Below are 21,569 nucleotides of genomic sequence, written 5' to 3'. Positions count from 1 at the left end.
AAAGTATTAATTTTGTAGCAAAGTGGCAAACTAAATTTCATGACTTTTAACCCGGACAGGCAGAAGAGATAGACCAGTAATAAATAGTCCGCACATCGAAATCCATTACTTAATGGACCATACAAATTAAAACTGGTCTATTTATTCCGTGGTCTCTTTCTTCAGAGATTTTTTAACCCCTGAATTGCATCTGGTGCCACTGTCCTGAAAATGAATAATCAACTGTCCAGGGAATTTCATTTTGGTCTTCAGTCCGTGAACGACAAAAAATATCGTTGCTCACTCAGGCGAAAAGTTATTTTTGGCATGTGGAATTATACCCAAGGGCGGAAAGTATTCACTTTCCCGGGTAAAAAAATTGTAATCGGAATATTTTTTCAAAATTTTCTAAAAATTTCTGGAAAATTTTTCAGAAATTTTTTTTATGAAACAAAAAAAATCGGGAAACAAAACAATTTTATTTTTGAGAGTTTTTTTATAATTTAGAGGGCGAATTTTCGGAGAATATTGAAAAAAGAAAAAAGTAAGAAGAGAACAGTATAATTAAAAGAAAAAATTATATTCTCAAAGAGAGACTAATTTTCGAAAACATTTTTAAAGCATTTCCCAAAAATGCAATTATTTTGTTCCCCAATTTTTTTGTTTAAAAAAAAAAAATTCCGGGAAAGTTTTCCCAAAATTTTTGGAAAATCTGGAAAAAATATTTCGATTACAATTTTCTTTTACCCGGGTTCCTCCCGGTCTTGAGGCATGAAACCCCGAAGTACCCATAGCAGACATATTGAAAAATAGCATTCCCCTCCCTCGGAAAAACATGACTTTCCGCCCTTGACGCACAATATACCATTTCCACACTTGTTAGGAAATACACTGATTAATGTACGAGTATGGGGTGATGTTTATATGGATTTGGTTGTTTTCAGCAGTGCGGTAGTGTGGCCGGTGGTGGCGGCGGAGGTGTCAGCGGTGGCGGTGGACGGCTGAGTTTGAATTTGCCGAGTGGCGGAAGTGATCGTGTCTCAGATTACCAGCCGAGCGCTGCGGCTGTTAGGAGTAGAGAAGCGGCCGCGGCGGCCCTGCACGCGGCAAGAACGCTGTTGGGCGCGGGGGTGGCCAACCCTTGCCCGCCCACCCCCGAGCCGCCCTTTTGGAAAATGCCCCACAAAGGTATTCCTTCCAGAATCGATAATCAATAATCCTAGATTTTAAAAAAACCGCCACTAGCTCAATCACTGAGAAAAATATTCAATAACCAAAAAAATTACGAAAATTACTGATGCTCGTATAAAAAAATCACAATTATTCCATAAACTCGGCAGCACATTTCTGCAATAATTCTTTGGCAAAAATTTGCTTAATTATCCAGGTTCGAATATATTTTTCTCTGGAGGAGCGATCGCTGAATTTATCGGTGAAGTGGCGAAATGTGGAGAAATTGAGAGACTTGCAAATGCAGAAATATCGCGTTTAATTTATCTTTTATTCGCGAGAGATATATTGAGTTTTTTTCCTCGTGGCTGTAAATACTCCGTGAACCGGTGCGAAGAAAAATGCTCGTCGTTAAATTTCCGGGAGTCATTCGTCGGGAATGTACTTTTACCATTCTTGTGACGTTATGTACGATTTCGATCCGATATATATAAAATTTTATGTCTCCAAGACCGATAAACCGCGAATTCTAAAATCTCGGTGGGACATAAAATATTGTATATCACACGGTCATAAAAGGATTTGCAGGCTCATGTAATTATATAAAGTCATATTCGCCAGAAAATACTTTTGTCGGCCTGGTGACGTAGTGTACCATTAGGGAGACTGGAATTTATTGGAAATTATTTCTAAAATTACTCGAACAAACAGTAAACCCATCGCATTTAATCACTTCACTGACGATTAAATATTTTTGAAGTTTGGATCATAATTGAATATTGGTGGCAAATAATTGTGCATCAAATCCTTTCAATCCTGCAAAAAACTACAATTCAAATAAAAAATTCGATCTCTCTTTTAAGAGAAATTTTTTGTATCTCATTCTCAAACAACAGTTACCGAAATAATTCCATCACCATCAACTGTCTACCCGCTGGCTCCCACAAAAAATTCCGAGGTCTCGAAAACTTTGTGAATGGAAATAATTTTGGGATGAAAGAGAAAAAAAAATAAATAAATAAACGAACCCTTGACAGGTCATCGAAAATTATCTCCATGTGTCGTCACACGTTCCAGCATTGACGAGGATCTTCGTGACGGATTTAACCTGGAGAAACTCGAGTTAGGAAGGACCCGGGGGGTCCGAGGGTTGGCCAAGGGTTGGACGAGTCGGCGGGGAGTCCCCCGTGTGCGTCAACCCGCAAAATGCCTCTTCTCCCAAATAACACCTTTCATAAAATCAGGGAACCCAGGGTATAACCCGGTAGCTCCACACGATAATGTACCTTATAAATATTCCCATCCCAATTTTTTTTTAGTTCCAAAACCGCCGGTGCTAACGAGAAAAATTCAACCGTAAGAATCGGCCCGGTTAATACTGTAATCTCGTAGATTAGAGGCCCGTCTTATAAAAAATTCAGAGTATGCTAATTTCATCGAATGTGTAGAAAATACCGGCGTTACTGGTTTCCAGCGAGGTAGAACCTTCGAGCAACAAAAAAAAAATATATATATATTAATTCACTTTTGTTCTCATTAGCTGATCGATTTTATTTTATTTCAATTTCTATGGGGAACAGTTAAAAAAAGTAGCTGCAAAATAACCGCTATCTATTTAATATTCTCCATTTTAAACTTGAGATAGAAATTATTGAAATTCATTTCGAATTAAAATTCTCTGGCGTAAAATCCGCATCATTAAATACAGCAAAAAAAAACAATTAAATGGATTGATTTAAATATAATTATATTTCCGCTGCCCATACACAATGCGATTAATCAAGAGCTAATGTACATCCCACAAACTTTAAACCTCCCGGGTCATAATAACGTAATTGAAAAATTTAATTTTCATTTCACTCATCAATTCTTCATGCTGACGAATGAGGTGAATTCTCCGGTAATGAGCCAATAAGATCAATTTCTCTGTGATGTACAATAAATCACGAACGTATGCGATGAGAAAATAATTAACCGCAAGAAGTCAGTGACGCGGTAGGGAAGAGTGTGAACACCCGATACGTGGAGAGAGAAAAGTTACTCGTCCGTATGGGTTAGGGGTTGATTGAGGGCGAGTGGGTGTTTTAGATGTAGTTGTACAGGTAACCAAGTAGTGGGGTTGCATGTAGGGGGCTGTTGCCCCGACAGAAGCCAACTAACGTGCGTGTAGGGTTACAGACTAACCCTGGGCCAACCACCGACCAGAGTCCATACCGTTAACAAGCTTAACACTATCTTTAATATTACCTCGTAATTAGGTGCTTTGCTTCCATTATTCACCCGTAATCACTTATCAGGAATTTTATCTCCATTATTTCCAATAATCGTTTCCCCATCGGATATTCATTGAACATTTTTTTCTCATTTAATTACGGATAAAATGGCGACTCTTCACGATTCATTTAATTTTTAAAAATCATTTCTTCAATTACACCATTTTTTTGCGCTCTGTCAATAAATTTTTTCTGAATTTCAATTAATTAAATTAATTTCATTTAATTCGGAAAACTTTAAACATTTAAAAAATTCGGAAAAATCTGTACCTCCATGTAATACTGAATAATTATTTAGATCCATGAAATAATTACACTGAAATAATTTGTTGAATCTCACTCATCCAATTTAATATGAATCCTCTAACGATTCATTTTCACGGTGTTAAAAACACTTTCCAGTTGACATTATACCACAAGTGTCTCCTCAAAATGAATCTCCCCCACTTGACTATTTCGACGAAAGAGAGTGGAACGTATAACCAAGAGTACATAGAGAGAGTTGTGCATCGTTCACCTTGATTCAACTCATTAGAGTCGCGTGAGTATATACAGTTGTAGAGTGGGGGGTACTTGTCGCCATCTTTGATGTGTTGTAGCGTGAAATGAAACTCTCTTGGGTTACCCCCGGGGGGGGTTTTTCCCACGGTTTACCCAATGGTGTACAGCTTTTCCGTTCAACGCCTCTGTACCACACTCTGTGATATATACCATTCAACTTCTCTTTTTCTCTCCTCCACAAGCCCTCTTCACTCCTGTATTCATTAAAATCTCTCGTGTTCGTATGTCAATTGCGCTGAAACAAAAATGGAGAATCACAAAACATCTCCCACAGCGCCAATAATTATTCATAACACAACAGGAAAAAAAAAGTCTCAACACCCTGTAAAATTGTCATTTACAAAATGAAAAATTGATTTTTCATATTCAACGGGTTTTCAAAGGATATTCATACAAATTGATCCTCATCAATTGCAGAAAAACCGTCACTAGAGCCTCTAATCGAGCGTCATTAATCCTCCCAATATGGTTGAGCTGATTTTCCCAGCGTAAACGCCGATCACAGAGAGTCGCTCAAAATCGCTGAAGGATTCGCAATTGAGAAGGGCGTTAGCTGGAATCTTAATGAGTCTTCATGGCTCGTAAAATTCGTCCTCGTGAACCCTCGAATGGACATTGCAGTTGAGAATCCACGCTCATTAACCGATCGAGTCCTTTTCACGGAGTTGAGCGATTTTGCCGATGTTTTTTTTTTCCTGCCAGAGAGAGGAAAAAATCTAGAGGATAAATGCAAGCAAATGCAAGCTCGATCGAATAACATTAAACAATAGATTGGGGATGGGATGGGGTGGTGGGTTAAAGCACTCGAAAATGCATCGTGGCGTTCACCGGATGCTCACCCGTGGAAAATGCCGATCTAATTATCCTGCGTGGCCATTATCGCGCCCCCGTTGACAAATACACCGAGCCAAACCTCCCGTATTGCTTCCACGCAGACGTAAACTTTGTGTTATATACATATACACAACACTGGCTAACGCCTGCGAATTAGAGTGGGCATTATATACGCTTCGTATCGTGTTTTGTTTCCATTATCGAATAACGATTAATCGCATGTTACCCACACCACCACAGTATTACTCATATATCTCAAAATTTTTTGAATTTCCCGCGGATGCTTACGGTCGGGACTTTCGATTTTTGCACCCTCTTAGGTGCAAGTCTTTTATATCCACATGGAAAGAAAAATATATACTGGAATATATGTCATCCTTCACATGAATATATATACATACAAAATATAAGTTGGATATATTTAAAATCTATAAATCTACCAATGATAATTTTTGGATTACATTTTTCGACATGCGGGTAATTTCGGTAAATTGTTTTTAATTTGAAATCGGTAAATGAAAATTTTTGTTTTTCAAATATTTTCAGTAGATTCAATTAGATAAAAAAAATGTTGGGAACAGGGACGGGGGAGGGAAGAGAGAGGGAAGACGGGGAAATAATGAATAATAATATTAATATAATTTTTTGAATGTTATGTTGCAAAAAATGGGACGACAGCTTGAGACGTATAATGTGAAGCCGCTGACTGGTTGGCACGTGAGAAAGACGGAAAATTGAGGAGGGCAGTAGTGGGAGAGTAAAAAAAAGGAAAAATGGAGGGGGTTGGGTTGGGGGTGTGTGTGAGAGGGAGGGAATATAGGGAGGAGGTGCACGATGGTGGAGAGAGGACAGGAGACGGAGGATGGGATTTAATCTGTGTCCCGTTTCACGCTCAGCCAAGTGGAACCTTTTTGCCTCACTTTGCGGCATGACTCGCTTTTGCCTGGTCGTCGCGTAGATTAACGCGAAATTATAAATAAAGAATGTGTGTAGATCGTGGTGTACAGCAAGTGCGCGAGCCGCTGGTCTAACACAGACACAATCCAGGCCTCTGCCTTTTCTCTTTTCCCGGGGCTTTTTATGCCTCTTTGTTACTTTTTTCATCATTTTTATTTTTAATTTTAGCTTTTTCCTTTCTGCCTCGTGTGTGATACGCTAGAACGCCCGTGCGACGAACTTGTCGACGACGATGTTGTTTAAGAACTGCCATTTTTTTTTTTTCCCTCAAAATGTTTTCAAGATTTTAACGCATTTTTATTTTTTATTTTTCATTCGAAATTGTTCAAAATCAAATTTTCTCACTTCGTACATTAAAATTAATCGAGATAATTATTTATCAATTTGGTACTCATTTGAAAAATGAAAAATTCCCGCAAATATCTTCTTTCTAAATTCATTGTCAGTCTTAGAAGAAGAAATTTTCGCATTGATCCCATTAAACCCTGAAATTAATACGATAAAACCCCGAAGAACTTTTAATTTTCGAATGAGAGAGTTGGACTGAAACGATAAACGTTAATTTTTCATTCAATTAGTCGTTCGCATTCGACAAAGACCCGACGAAAAGTTGGGGTGTGAATCAAAGACAAGTTGATGTTGAAAAAAAAAAAAATGAATGAAGGTAAAAATTGGAGATGTCGAGGACCAACGGAATTCATTGATTAATGGGTCATATGACTCGTTAATTAATACCACCGCGACTATTTGGCCAAGCTGACTGTTAATGTTGACCGTCAGTCACGTTTTTGAGTGAAGAGAGTGGTGCATTTCGAAATTTGCTTGCCATTGGTAAATTTCGACAAAACCGATCAGATTAAACTGTACAATTCTGATTTTCACAGAGGAGGATTTGATGCACGGGGGCGGTATTGGCGGGGGTTCTATGGTCGGTCAGAACTCAATATTTGGGTGCTCGGCAGCAGGACATAGTGGGGTGAACCAGCTTGGTGGTGTTTACGTCAATGGCCGACCATTGCCAGATTCAACGAGGCAAAAGATTGTGGAATTGGCCCACAGTGGTGCAAGACCGTGTGACATATCCAGAATACTCCAAGTCAGCAACGGATGTGTCTCAAAAATTCTCGGAAGGTACGTCTCCCAATGATTCCAAAAACTTGCCAACTTGCCAACTTGCCAACTTCCCAACTTCCCAACTTCCCAACTTGCCAACTATCGACTTAATGAACTGACTATGACAAAAAAACCACCTGAAGCCAATTCTTTTAATTATCCAATCCTCCTCCCCCCACTCTTTCAAATAATTTGTCTAAATTAATTGCAGTAAATTCGTTTACAATGATTCATCTCCTATCACGTTGTATCGTAAAATAATTACAATTTGTCAGGATGGGGTGGGTGAGCATTGAGCTTATATAACTGGGGGAGGGGTGAGATAGAAGTAACGCATAATAAAAATGGCTTGACTGTACTCGATCTGTACTCGATCGGTGTGACAATAATTCCAATGGAGCATGAGACTTTCCCTGCCGACACACTGGGGCGTAGAAATTGTAGGCACTACACATTCGCTTCAGTTATTTGTACGTCATACAATTTATATACTCGTTACGTCCTCACTTCCCTTTCATCCAAAATGTTCGATTGCAAGCCTTGTAGTGACGCTATTTTTAACGAATTCCGGTAATTATGGGATCTTTGTAATGATGCATCAATTTTCATGGGATCTCATCGATTTTTTTTTTACTTTATTCCCATTTCAATTGTGCTCATCTTATTGTATTGATGTTGGATTTTCAGATATTATGAGACTGGCTCGATAAAACCTAGAGCGATAGGAGGCAGTAAACCGCGAGTTGCAACGACACCAGTGGTGAATAAGATCGCGGATTACAAACGTGAATGTCCCTCGATTTTCGCTTGGGAAATACGGGACAGATTGCTGCAGGAGGGCGTATGTAACAACGATAATATACCTAGTGTGAGTACATTCAATCATAATTTATCAATCGTTCGTTATTTCTCTGATTTGTTATTAAAATAGTCTCTTCCCGGGTAGAAAAAAAATTGTTATCGGAATATTTTTTTCGAATTTTCAAAAAATTGTAATGGGAATATTTTTTCCGAATTTTCCAAAAATGTCTGGAAAACTTTTCAGAATTTTTTTTTATGAAACAAAAAAAACAATGGGTAAACAAAACAATTTTTTTGGAAAGGTTTTGAAAAATTTTTCAAAAATTTGAATAGAAAATTTTTTTTATAATTTCGATGGCGTTTTTTTTTGAGAATATTGAAAAATCAAAAAAGTAAGAAAACAACAGTATAATTAAAAGAAAAAATTATATTCGAAAAAATTTCGAGAAAATTATTGAAAAAAAATTCCGAAACAAATTTTTGAAAATTTTTTCAAAACATTTCCCAAAAACACAATTGTTTTGCTTGCCGATTTTTTTGTTTCAAAAGAAAAATTTTCTGAAAACTTTTCCAGAAATTTTTTGAAAATTAAAAAAAAATATTCCGATGACAATTTTTTTTTATTCGGGTTATCAACACTCCCTGATCGTTAGATTGAATAAAATTTCAATTCCACTCGATTCAAAAAATCCAAAAGAGTCTTTTCTCCAGAATATCCATTGGCATTCTCCACTCACTAATATCTCCCATAAAAACCAAACTCGACACACTTACCCGTCGGATCCGTCCACTCGACCCTAATCAAAGTCTCGTCAATACAATCCCTTAGGGTATGTCCACGGGATCATCTGGCAGGGGTAATCGCTCCATTACAGTCTTCCGTCCTTCGGAATTCTTTCCCCTCGACGAAAGAACTTCCCTCGGATATACATTCTCGTTCGTTACACGCACTAAAACGATTCATTCCTACAGAAGCCAGTAGAACAATTCAGTAGACATTTCACAAGATCAGTGACAATTATCCACTATCTCAATTAATTACCGACAAGTGAATCGTACGCCTCCATAAATATTAGAGCAGATAATTGACTCCTATTCCCAATTTTTCAAATCATTCAAATGATCCCTGCCGATTTACTTATACTGACAAGTCACCGACAATTCTTCAAGCTTAAAGTTGCGATCGGCACGCGTATCCGTCGTTATTCCCCGGATACACGAGACTTGAGAATGAATGGGTCCTGATCAATCGATGATATTTTTTTTTCTTCCCCACTTTGGCCCAAGGAACTCCTCCGTCAGATCGACTGGTGTGCCGGGGACATTATTACAGCTAAAAGTTGTACGTTCATTTATTGGGGTGATAGTTAACAACCGGGGAGAGGGAGGAGGGGGGGGGGGGCAGAGGAATCAGAAACGCTGAATGGAATCAGTTAAGCGTGTTGGACAATTATTCGTGTCTGGTCGGCCGTGTAATGGTTGTGCCCTGTGACTGCATCGATATAACTGAGGGCGAAATGCGCCTACAACATTCGTGGTTTTAAGCTTCAAGAAATTATACCGCACACAGTGCACAATATCCCTCGGGGGATATTGCCCGCTATTTCGCGGACAGAATGGTGTAGATTTTTTTTTTGTCCATTATTCCTTTCAAATCAATTGCCACTGATTCAGTGAAGGCCTCGGTGAAGGGATCGCACCATCGTCGAGGTATCGAGCACAGATGTGGTGACTTTTTTAAAGGGATTGAATTGATGATTATTATTTGTCTCTTTTATTTTAAATTAATTTTAAAATGAATTCAATTGTTTTATTAATTTAATTATGACGTGAATTAAGCTGAAATTAAACTGAATGATCTAATCGGTATTTCATTTCTTGGTTCATACGACAAGAAGAATGATTATTCGCGAGATGATGTGCAATTTTTTTTTGCACGCTGACATTATTCTACGGATAATTAATCATCATTTTTGCACTGTTTTGTGCATCCGCGTACCGACGATTAACAACAAAAAATAGGGAATGCATAACCACTTACATCACAGTATTTTTGCCTGGAGAACTCCCAGGACAGACGTCGGCTCGTTATAACTTTGCAAATTTACTCAGACGAGTCTCGACTAACCGAGCTGTTGTCGAGTATTTCGGGATATAACGAAGGTACAACGACCAAGAGTGAAAGCACCAGGAAAGCGTTTTATGTAATAATTGGATGGCGGTGTCCTTTCATCCATTGACCATCCCGCTTCTGTATTCCAAAATGAAAAAAAAAGAACTAAAAATCCAAACCTTTTCACTCTAGCCACTCGATGATCACCATTGTCCGTCGGTGAACCCCTAAATAGAAAAGCTTCACAATTATTTTCATTCTCCAAGCCTCAAAACTATCTGAGAATCGAATCAAACGGTTGAGAGGAATCATAATCGAGGATGGAACCTGGGATCGATGAAAATAACGATAGAGTGGTTTTCTTTTTTCTGCTGCAGGTGTCCTCCATCAACAGGGTGCTAAGAAATTTGGCTTCTCAGAAGGAGCAGCAAGCAGCGGCTGTTCAGGTACATCAGGGCGCTGAGAGTGTTTACGATAAATTGAGGATGTTCAATGGACAGGCAACTGGATGGCCACCAGCGTGGTACTCAGCTACACCCTCTCATCATCCATTGGCAGCTGGAATGCCAACAACAGCGGCACCTGGATCAGGCCAGTCACTCATACCTGGTGGACAACTCCACGCTCGTGATGATTCCCTTCTCAAACGATCCGGTAAGTTCAACCATTGTCGGACAATAATCCAAAAATCTCCAAAAATCTCCAAAAATTTGGAATTCCATCAAACACCTGATGACACTTGCAATTTCATAAGTACTTCATCTTCAAATCCATATTCCAATCCATATTCTTGAATTAGACTTCAATTAGAACATTATGATAATCGTCAGATCCTTTGTGAGTGATGAAACGTGATAAATCAATTCATCCCTTTCTTCGCACCACAAAATTATCAAGAGAATGGCGCCCTCCAGCAACGACAAACACTCCTGGATCTTTTGTTCCAAAATTACTCGTCTTTGAGATAATTGTATAAGTAATGAAAATGTAATATTCAAGGTACTCGTGCAACATGATAGCTCATTGTATTTATTATGACATTATTATTCCCACAACAGAATGCAGCGGAAAAATATTATAAAAGATATGACAGTATGTTGCTGTCAAATCACTGGGTCCCGGGACAATTGAATCGAAATGAATTCGAATTGCCGATTGAAATTTATTTGCCTTTTTGAATTTTTTTTTCAACGTTTCCGTTGCGCCTCGAGGACTTTTGTTGGAGTTAAGTCCAACTCCCACTCATGGCTTTTCTCGCCTGTTAACAATGGGATCTCCAGATTTTATTCTATTTTTTTTTTTCGTAACTGACGCAATTGTGTATCACTGAGAGTTAAGCCCCAGTACAGAGAATTTCGAGCGTACCTGAATATATCCACTCCTTCTCTTCCCACGTTTTCTTCATCTCTACCCCAATGTTGCTGGCGTTTACTATAATAGGATCACCGAAATCGTCCAAGCGGCTCAGATTGCGGGCGCAGATTGGCCCGCAGATGACGATTCCAGATGCGGATGGGAAGGCCTTCTCCTGCTTTTGCCTCATTCTAAAACGTTCAATAGGCAGATTAACTGTGCGCGCGCCTACAGAATCACTTCATGCTCCATGGGATTTTACAATTTGGGGGTGGAGGAGGAGGAGAAGGAGGGCCTCCATGGAATCCACCTCTTAGGAATAAAAAAAATTTCAACGATCAAGGGTGATTTTTTTTTTGTACAGAAGTCATTTCTTCCCAAATCGTGTGACAGCTGAAAGTTTAATCACTAAAGCGGAGCAATTTTCCTCTCTGGTTTTGATTTAATTGGGACAATGACAAGTGGAGCACTGGGAAAAGTGTGAAATTCCAATCAACTTGTTCCAATCACTGTCAAATTTTCATCATCAAAGAGTACAGCATGTTGACGTGTCGTATACAGAGAGGAGTTTAAGCAGTATACAGAAGCGCGCCGAAACGGAATCGAGTGCAATCGGACGAATTGGAATCGGTAGGTCCTATGATCCGACTAGTTTCGCTAGTTACACCCTAGGTTGGGCAATGGTTGGTACAGGGTTGGGGTAGTTTTGGGTGGGTTTGAGCATCATCACCACTGGTGAATTCGCGCACTAATTTGAAGACGTGGCCGTTTGTGTGTGGGTGTCGAAACCCTGAGGAGGGTGCTGGGTATTTCGTGAGGAGGATTTTGAAATGCTGTCCGGTGAGGGGGATAGTTGTTGAGAGACGGAGAGAACGAGCGAGCTGATGCTGAATGATGGAGAGAATGAGGGCTGGATGAGGGTGGGAAAGAGACCTAGACGGGATGGAAGAGAGAGGAATATCGAGGGTTCGGTGCGCAGAGGCGGAAGATAATCGCTGGCCCTCACTCGGTTGCTTGACAGCCCTGTCCTGTATACTCTAGCCAACTATTTCTCCATGTCATTTCATCATTTTTATTCTCGATATCTCAATCGTCCTATCAAATATTCAGTTACAAGTTCCATTTGAATTTCGATGGAAATTGTTCACTCGATTTCTCATTCACCCAACAAATTAAACATCAAATGCATTTTTATTTTTAATATATAGAAAATTAAGGGCATTCATTGCTCGAAGTTTCTATCTCTAGTTTGCTAACAAAAACGCGATGAAAATTCCGAATTCATCACTTTCAATTATTAAATTTTCAATCAATTTGAAAATTCCACGGGACGATAATTTTCGAATAAAATAAAAATAAGAATCTGTTCTCCTATTTGTATACAGTAGAATCCTGTTATAGTCGCACCTTTCCTCACTTTCTGTTTCCGCGGATCTTTCTGTTCCCTGATTCTACCACCTGCGGGCTACAAGATGTGGACAATCCATTATTTCGGACGTTGAGGAATCGACTTCGCTATGAAAAAATTCAATCTAAAAAATGCAATGCACTCATTCTCTTCCAATTGGATAATTTCTCCTTCCCCATCCGTTTTCCTGATTATAATGTTGAGTTTAAAAAAAAGGGTGAGAAAAAAGTGTATTTGAAAAGCCGTAGAGCTCGTAAAAGTGAATTACATTAAACAAAAACCCATTTCACTAAATAGTTCCTCTCCGGTTATTGTCCCACAGATGCTGGATCCCTATTGTCCCATCAACAGGAGACAACGTCGGACGGTAATTCTGAACACAATTCATCCGGGGACGAGGATTCACAAGTACGACTCAGACTGAAGCGCAAACTCCAGCGCAATCGCACGTCATTCTCCAATGAACAGATAGACGCCCTGGAAAAAGGTAAATCTTCGGACTAAATTCATCACCCAAGAGTCCTTCAAAAAATTCACTGAACTGTAGAAGAATTCATTCGATCCTAGAAGAAATTCCTCTAATGATTATCCACTTGTTGCAGTCTACCGGTCCTTCTTACCTCCTTTTTTTTTCTTTTACTTACAGAATTCGAGAGGACACACTATCCGGATGTGTTTGCACGGGAGCGTCTCGCCGAGAAGATTGGATTGCCTGAGGCACGTATCCAGGTGAGTGTGAATGTGCGATGAGTGTGTGAAAACAGCGTGCCTCCAAAGTTTTACTTGTGTCCCTCGTTCTCCTACCTTCTCTCATTAATTCTCCCGTCGTCAAGGATCACCTCAAGGTTGCAGAAGTCAAATTCATGAAAGAGCTTAATGAGACTCGAACAATCAATTCCGTCATCAAAGAGGATTCAAACAGTACATCTTCATTACGATTTTAATATCTCGATGATCAGTCATTCCGAAAACTTTATCAAGAAAATTCATCGACAAAATATTTTCTTGATTAATCATTCCGAATTAATCATTCGGAATTTTGTATCTTCATCTTCTCTTTTGATTCCTTGAATTAAAAAATAATGATCCTCTCTTAATTTTAATGAATTAGTCCCAAAAATAAATTGAAGAGCGTTTAATTTTCGGAGTAATTTTGATTACTCAATCGCTCGATTCACCTATTCTCCTGAAATCCTCCCCCTTTCGTGGGCACGTCGTAGGAGTCGATTCGAACCCCCAGAGTCTTCATCAAATCAAATATTCCTAAAATCCCTCCCTTCAACCAATAATAATCATTACGATTCATCCCTCATTCCCGGAGCTCCCTTGTATCCCTCCCAAGGTCAGACAACGATAAAAAAAAAATCCAAACTCAAGATAACCCAATCAGTCCCCCCACCCCCGCATTACCCATCACTACAATAACTTGAATCAATGCATAATGTCGAATGAGCAAATCTCCACAAGGGCAGAGCATATCCCAAAGCCAATATGTGCCGAGTCTTGTTGTACATTGTTTGAACCGATAACGTTTCACTCTCTCCATCAGCGCATGGAGACCCTCGTTCACGCCGCTCCATACGAAGAACAAGAGGATAGATAAAAGGGGAGGTACGATAGAGTAGGACAGGAAGATCTAACGGGGACTTGTGGAAAAGCAGTGAGGAGGTAGATAAAGGGGTTGGAAAGCGTTATGTGAGCGTACAAACAGTGCAAGACCATGTTGACGCATGTTTTCAAGCCTCGTTGGGTGGTATTGATCTTGCTAAGTGCAGGAAACCGGGAGGTACCAGTATGAGAGTGCAAGTGAGAGGATTGAATGGACGTGGTACAGACACGAGACGAGGAAGAGTCTAAGAGGGATGGGCTTGGAGGTGGGTGAGACAAACCACGTCGATCAAGAGTTGAGTTTTGGTTGAGACACATGCCTCGAGACCTGATAAATACCCGCGTGGATAGTTCACACCAGGTTCGTGATGATAGTTGTGTGCAGCTATTGGAGTACACCCGGTATTCTAGGCTAACGCTATCTATTAACCAAACAGTGTATGGTGAGAGGGGGTGGGAAGGGGGAGGGTTGTTATGTTCTGGTCTGCTCGACGGAGGGAAAACGTGAGACAAGATATGTAGTGTATGAAAACGATGGGGGATGGACGGCTGAGTGAAAGGGGATGAATGGGGGAGGGTGTTGGGTGGCGATGCTGGGGGTGAAGAGGAGAGGTATAAAGGCCTAAGAGGGTTCGGACGCAACCATGGCAACGTCGCGTCCCCGGGGAGGTTGCCCTCTGATTGGCCGTTGCCGCTTTTATACCTCCCTGTGTATAACTACTTGCCGATTCACTACCACACGTTTTATACCGAGGGAATTCTTCTGTATCTCTTCGGTTTCTTACTGGGGTAGGGGGTAGAGAACAAACGATTATCCGGGGGTTGTAGCGGAGGGCGGAGTATAGACCGAAAAATAGACGGTGGCGATAATGGCGAGGGATTAGGGCTTTTTTTGGATGAATTGTTTTTTAAATACCTCACCTTCCTTCAATTTCACTCTCGGTAAATGACTGGTGAGGAGTCATGAATTATTGCTGAAATATTTACCGAGTATTTCACCCCGTGTCTGACCAAAATCGAATGTTTCCACTTGATGAATAAGTTCATCTGGAGTTTGTACACTTCCGGTGAAATTTTCGAGTGTATGGCTGTTGAGAAAAGTTGATAGTGTGAATGGTGGAATGTATGGGGATGTGAGTGTTGGCTCGAGTTTGACATCTGGCTTAGTTGAGTACTTTTGATTTTGCAGGTTTGGTTCAGTAATCGTCGGGCTAAGTGGCGACGAGAGGAAAAGTTACGGAATCAACGACGCGCCGCTGTGGATCAAGTGGTTGGTGGTGGTGGTGGAGGTGGAGGTAATGGAACAGCGCCACCTGCAGCAACACCAGCGACACCTAGAATACCATTAAATGCCGGGTTCAATGCCATGTACTCGTCCATACCCCAACCGATTGCAACAATGCCGGATACTTATAGGTCAGTTTCTTCATGAGCTTCCTGAGCTTCATGAGCTTCATGAGCTTGTGGTGGAGTCGCATGAATCAGATAGTGATTCACGTTGAGGAATTTTGAATCAATGTAATGTTTATGATTATCATTCCATTCAGACGCCATTTTGATGATCATTGCAGTTCGATGACGAGTAGTCTCGGTGGATCGATGGGCAGCAGTTGTCTGCAGCAACGTGCTGAAGGCTATCCAGCTTATGTATTTCACGAACCTCTGCACAGTCTGACTCAGTCGTATTCGCATGCTCATACGACAGCAGCACATTCACAGCCTCATCGGGGTATACCCACATCACATGGGGGCACTCCAAGTACACCTGGAGGTCAACCCACTGGACCAGGAGCAACGCCTTATCAGCCAACTACCTCCACAGCCACTGGTAAGTTGCCATAATTTACTACTCGCTCAATTCAATTGATTATTTTTATCGAATTCATTGTTGCACCTATAAAATGAAATTTCAATTTCATTAAAATCACGAGACTTCAAAGTATCCTACTGCTTTCCCCTCAGCATCATAAAAATTCACCATTACGCGTTCAATCTTGACGCGTCAAAATGGCGGCTAGTATTCACTCGTTCGCACATAATATTGCAATTTTCGAGTGAATTAGTACGACACAGAAACAGCTAATTCCCTCATTCATGACTTGAAAATCATCATTTCCACTCTCGATTAACACCTATGCATGCGCAACACGATAAACCTCTTGATGGAATTCCCACCGACATCAAACTGCAGTGGCGGCATTTGTCGAATGTAAAACAGGTGGGTCATTATAAAATCAACTACATCCCAGTACCCAGGGAGAAAGTCCCGTGTGAGCTTTGGACGAGGGCTTATATCCAACATAGAGAACTTCTCATTCCCCAGTGGTATATAAGTCTACAACCCGAATATGAGAGAACGTACGAAAACACTAATGCGCCGGATGTGAATAATTTTCTTTCTGTTCCATTTTCATTTATTTAACTTTGAAACCCCGACAAACCGAGAGGATAACGGAATTCATTTGACAATATTCCTTCGGTCTCCTTCCGGCGTATCTACCCCGTGCCAAACTCCAGTCGTTTCACTAGCATTTTAATCTTTCCCATTAAAAAAGCAAAACAATGATTTTCCCACCCCCAAAAAATTCATAACCCGCATTAAAAAATGGCGTTGAAAAAAAAAATCGCCCCAACCCGAGATTCAGATTTCCGGATAATTCTTTGATACTAAAAAAAAAATTGCAAAACCCTCAACCCATTCCTGGAGTTATTTCAACCCCCTACTCCCCCCCCCCCCCATTTCCTAACAAATCCACTCTTTCCCATTTTCCCTTACCTGCAACCATCCAATAGGACTCACATAGGTAAAATGTAAAATAGAGCCAACGGCATATCGGGATTACCCTACGGGATTCTGTCCAATGGCCAACCGGGAATGAACAGAACCGAGTGAGACAACTACCCTCTTTGCACGCAATCTACATAGGGTTTCGTAGCTGCTGGCGTGCGGTACACGCAAACGATTGGAATTGTAAAAGGATTTTAAAACAAATCTCGCATAGAGTCGCCGTGAGTTGAATCGAAGAATAAAAGGGTGCACCACCCCCGCGCACCCCTTTCCCTATCTGGACGTATTTGGTGTGGTTTTTCTCTTTGTGTCTCTATCGTCCTCTTTTCCCCTTGAATTTTCCATTTTCCTCGGGATCTGTTCCCCTCACTCCTCCCCACCATTTCTCTCTCACTCATCGAAAAAAAAAAAAAGAACCTACACGTCTGTGCGAGTCGAGAAACGGAGAAAGAGAGAAAGTGAGGGGGAGGGATAGGGGGATGAGGGTGAGAGGGAAATAACGGAGGATGTGGATGGGTTGGGTCTCGCCTCGGCTGGGCGAGCGCTCAATAACGTGCGAACCCAAAAGGGGGTTGGAGGGTGGAAATAGGGAGGCATAGCGTACCAACTGGAATGGAGTGAAACGGCTGGTTGGTGCAATGGTGGTGGTAAAAAGTAGTGCTATATATCTTTATATCGCATAATGCTCATGGACATGGACCCCCAGAACCTGGAACCCAAGCTTATTTACGTATTTCTGTCTTACTCGCACAAACCAACCCTCTCCACATGTTATAGTCTCGTGCATACCCGTCATGTCACTCTTACGAATTTTCATACAACCCCCCCTTTTCCCCCTCCACCCCTTTTTCTTCCTTTTTTTGTCACAAGAATTTCTACGTTGGAGTAAACTCTCTTGCGGTAGCTCCTGCGTTGCATGTAGAAACCCCCTTGTATATATATTTTTTTTTTCCATCCACCTCTTCAACATCTTTTTTTTTTCTCTACCCCGACTCTCCTTGTACACTCCATTCCCTCCGTGTATAACACATACAAACGTTATCCATCATAATCGCTTTACGCCAGGGCGTAGCGACGCGACAAAACTTTCACTCGCTCGTTAAACGCTCAGAAAAAAAAAGAAAGGGAGAGAGAGAGAGGAGTGAAGAGAGGAGAGTGCGTTATTACAAGGGTATATATTGCGAAGGTACTTCTGGGAGGAGGTGAAGAGATTTTTTTTTACAGCCCTCGAGGTAGCGCGGGAGGGTCCATTGATTTTTTCAAGAGTTTTACACGCACAATATATTTTTTTTTACTCCTTCATTCTTTGATGTTGAATGTCTGATTGCGAGGTGCGGAGAGCAATGCAGAGAGTAATAGCGTGATTTTTTTTTTGTGGTTTTCTCTATGGGTTTTGCAGGAGTTATATCAGCGGGTGTGTCGGTGCCAGTGCAGATACCATCGCAGACACCGGATTTAGCTGGTAACTATTGGCCTCGACTTCAGTGATCCCAGCTATTCGGGTTCCCGCCTGCGAGTCTTCTCGTGGGCCAGGAGAGCCCGCCTCCAGGACCACCAACACCTAATGCGGTATCCAGACCGCTTCTTGCTTCGCTCGGTCTACCACAGTCATTACCATCTTCAAACCTTCCATCATCAAACACCATTGGCCAGAGTGGACATCAGACCAGTACACCAGCAACACCAGTCACCAACTCCGATGCCAGTGAGTGAATCAAATGAGAATCATTGGGGAGTGAGGAATTGACGGATTGTCGTGGGGAAATCATCAGGTTTTTTTTTGTATAAATGGGGGTTTGGGGACACCCGGGTCATGCAGGGTTCTATTGAGAAAGTTCAAACCCGATGGACCATTAATAAAGCTGAAATTAATCAGTATAATTGTTTTTTTTTTTAAATCTGTCTCTCGGTTAAAATTCAGGGTATTTTGGGGTGGCCTCGGGAATTGTTGGATCAACTGGTGAGGGTTTGACTCAAGTTTTTGTGAAGGGGAGATTGATTGGGTGGGGAGGATCGTTAGGGTTCAGAATGTGGTGTCTTAGTGTGCGAGGGGATTAATTCGAGTCGCAAAATATTTTGAGTCGAGTTTAGGAATGGCGAATTTTCATGAGATGCAGATGAACTTAAACGATCAGTGCGAAATTCTGAGTGAAAGCTTGACGCAAGTTTTGCAAAATTGTAGTTACCAAATAATTCATTTGCACTCGAGAAATTGTGATGGATGTTCTGAAAACAGCGATAAACTTGACTCAAATAGATAATCGACATCCGCGCGTCTGAAGTTAATGATGAAAAATAATTGAATCAAACCGGAAACCTCCACTCAATATCGAGATAATAACTGAATGTTTTCCTTTCCTCGATCTCATCCAAAATGAATTTCACGCCGAACTACTCTCAAAATTTGAATTCCTCTCCGAATCAATTCGGGAATGCGCTGTTAGAATTTTTTTTAAATTCCATGAAATATATATGAAAGAAATAAAAAATGAATTCAAGTCCTCAATATAATTCGTGGGAATTCATGACTTATTTCTGAACTCGATTGAATTTCCAATGAAACCTGAATATTCAGTACGAAAACTATTTTCCTGGCATACTCTATCATTGGATCAGAGAAACAATAATATATAATTTAAAAGCATTTCCAGCAATTTATAAAACTGAAGAAAAATATTAATAACAGTGAATTAATTGTTTTTCTGCGTGAAGTCTTGAGTGTAACTAAAGGAGGATTGACTAGGAGATCGATTGTTCCGCGAGTTTAATGTCTTTGCGTCGTATGGTAATTGCAGAGTTAAGGATGTGTGGGATGTCGGGAGAAGATAACTCGAAGAGAGAAATTGTGAGGGAAAAAGGGAGGACAGAGAGAATTTGGTTTGGCAAGTTTTCTACCGACGGCTGGTGGTATTCTCGAGAGGTTTGAGAGCAGAACGGGGTGGCCATTGGGGAGAAGAGGGTGAGTTGAGCTCACTGGGATGAGCTGTTTTCGGGGGATGAGACGAAAGAGGGTGGCAGAGGATTGAATGGGATGAGAAAGAGGGCTGGAGGTAGTTTGCGGGGGGTTGGTTTGATAGCTGCCTCCGAAGGGTGGCTTCCTTGGGGTCGGCCATCGCGCTTCTCAACGAGATATGGCGCCGTATCCCAACTGTCGTACTTGTATATCCAATCGGTGTTATCATCCATTTATTATTCGAAAGAAAAAAATAAGATGAAACAATCATCTACCAATAATTTTCATTACCTGATTTATTTGATTTTATTGGTGCCTATTTAATTTATTGTTCCCATGGTGAATTGATTGTTAAGTCGGTTAATCAATATTTTCTGTTGTAATATCATTCTTACGGAATAATTTAATGGACATATTTTTCGTGGAATAATTTTCTTTTTTTGATGAAGTCTAATGATAAAATTTAATGAGAATTATTATGGTTCATGTATAAAGCTATTGTAAAATACAATTTGTTGCTATCGTTTAGGTAATATGATGTATATTAATCGCATTGATACTTGTATATAGAGAATGAGGAGTTTTGTTCGAACGCATGACTGTAGTATATTACATTTAAAAATACAGTTTCCGACAGATGAAAAGAATAACAATAATATTACGTAATTGGTGTTTTGTATCCTCATGCCGAACTAATCCACGCCAGTAATGACCATTCAAACTTTTCTTCCCTCTCATCCACTCATCCTTCCAATTTGTACAAAAAATATATTTTACGGTCATTGCTATTTTTTGTTATTAACCCGCGACTGACTCGACATTTATTATTTTTTCAGTAATAAATTCCGCATTAAAAACACCCTAGTGAACCGAAAAAACTTTTGTTTAATGAAAAAGCATTTCATTGGAAATAAAAATTATCCGGGAATGTGACTGAGGGGCTCGGGAAAAGGGGGGAAAAGGGGGGATTTGGAGTGTGTACAACGCGTTGACGAAAATAATGAAGTACCACAGGTGGAAAAATCAACCACCTGTGAAGCGGTATTAATTTTGCAAGCGAGTTGCGTTTATCGGGCCTTTTTTCGCTCTATTGTACGATTCAATGATTTCATATAAATTTTTTTTTCGCTAATTGGCTGACCCTTCAAATTTCAGTGAAATTTTCGTACTTTTTTCTGTTGTATTCAATATCTCTTTATTTCACTGGCTAATATACCCCGCAATACCCAGTAATATATAACTAATTATGAATAATTTATAGGGAATAACCAGAGAAAAAACGCAGAGCCAAATTTTTCACAACAATCAATGTAGAATGGTAGAATTGAGATAAACGAGGGGGAAAATAAATGGTAAAGAGTGTACGTTCGATCTCATAGTTGCAGTCAATAAATAGATATTCATTAACAGAGCAGAATAAAATTAATTGAGGGATTAATTGAATTATCGATGCGATTATAATGAATTGTGTATCATAAAATGTAAGAATTATGAACTCTAGTACCAATTAAATGATAATTAAAGTCAGTAGGAGGCGACCTTCTCGATTAAGGATACAAAAAAGTATTTAACAAATTTTTATGGAAAATGTAACATGTAGGGGAGGTGAGATTAATGACCCAAGTAACGATGAAACCACGAAAATGCTAAAAGTACAT

General features: G+C 40.2%; 1 protein-coding gene across 1 annotated transcript; it reads left to right on the top strand.

Annotated features, from left to right (window-relative positions):
* Positions 1 to 1,108: 1,108 nt before the first annotated feature.
* Positions 1,109 to 20,114, top strand: toy (twin of eyeless). The gene is made up of 9 exons (XM_011301622.1): positions 1,109 to 1,167; positions 6,659 to 6,905; positions 7,575 to 7,755; positions 10,179 to 10,455; positions 12,885 to 13,049; positions 13,209 to 13,291; positions 15,360 to 15,586; positions 15,742 to 15,998; positions 18,358 to 20,114. Exons 1-9 carry the CDS (start codon positions 1,155 to 1,157, stop codon positions 18,444 to 18,446), a joined length of 1,539 nt encoding a protein of 512 aa, XP_011299924.1. The 5' UTR covers positions 1,109 to 1,154; the 3' UTR covers positions 18,447 to 20,114.
* Positions 20,115 to 21,569: the final 1,455 nt, after the last annotated feature.

The sequence above is a fragment of the Fopius arisanus genome, unplaced genomic scaffold, assembly GCF_000806365.1.
Source record: "Fopius arisanus strain USDA-PBARC FA_bdor unplaced genomic scaffold, ASM80636v1 scaffold00001, whole genome shotgun sequence".
In the NCBI taxonomy this organism is placed as follows: domain Eukaryota; kingdom Metazoa; phylum Arthropoda; class Insecta; order Hymenoptera; family Braconidae; genus Fopius; species Fopius arisanus.
The sequence above is the reverse complement of the archived record's forward strand: the minus strand, read 5'-3'. Positions and strand labels throughout refer to the sequence as shown.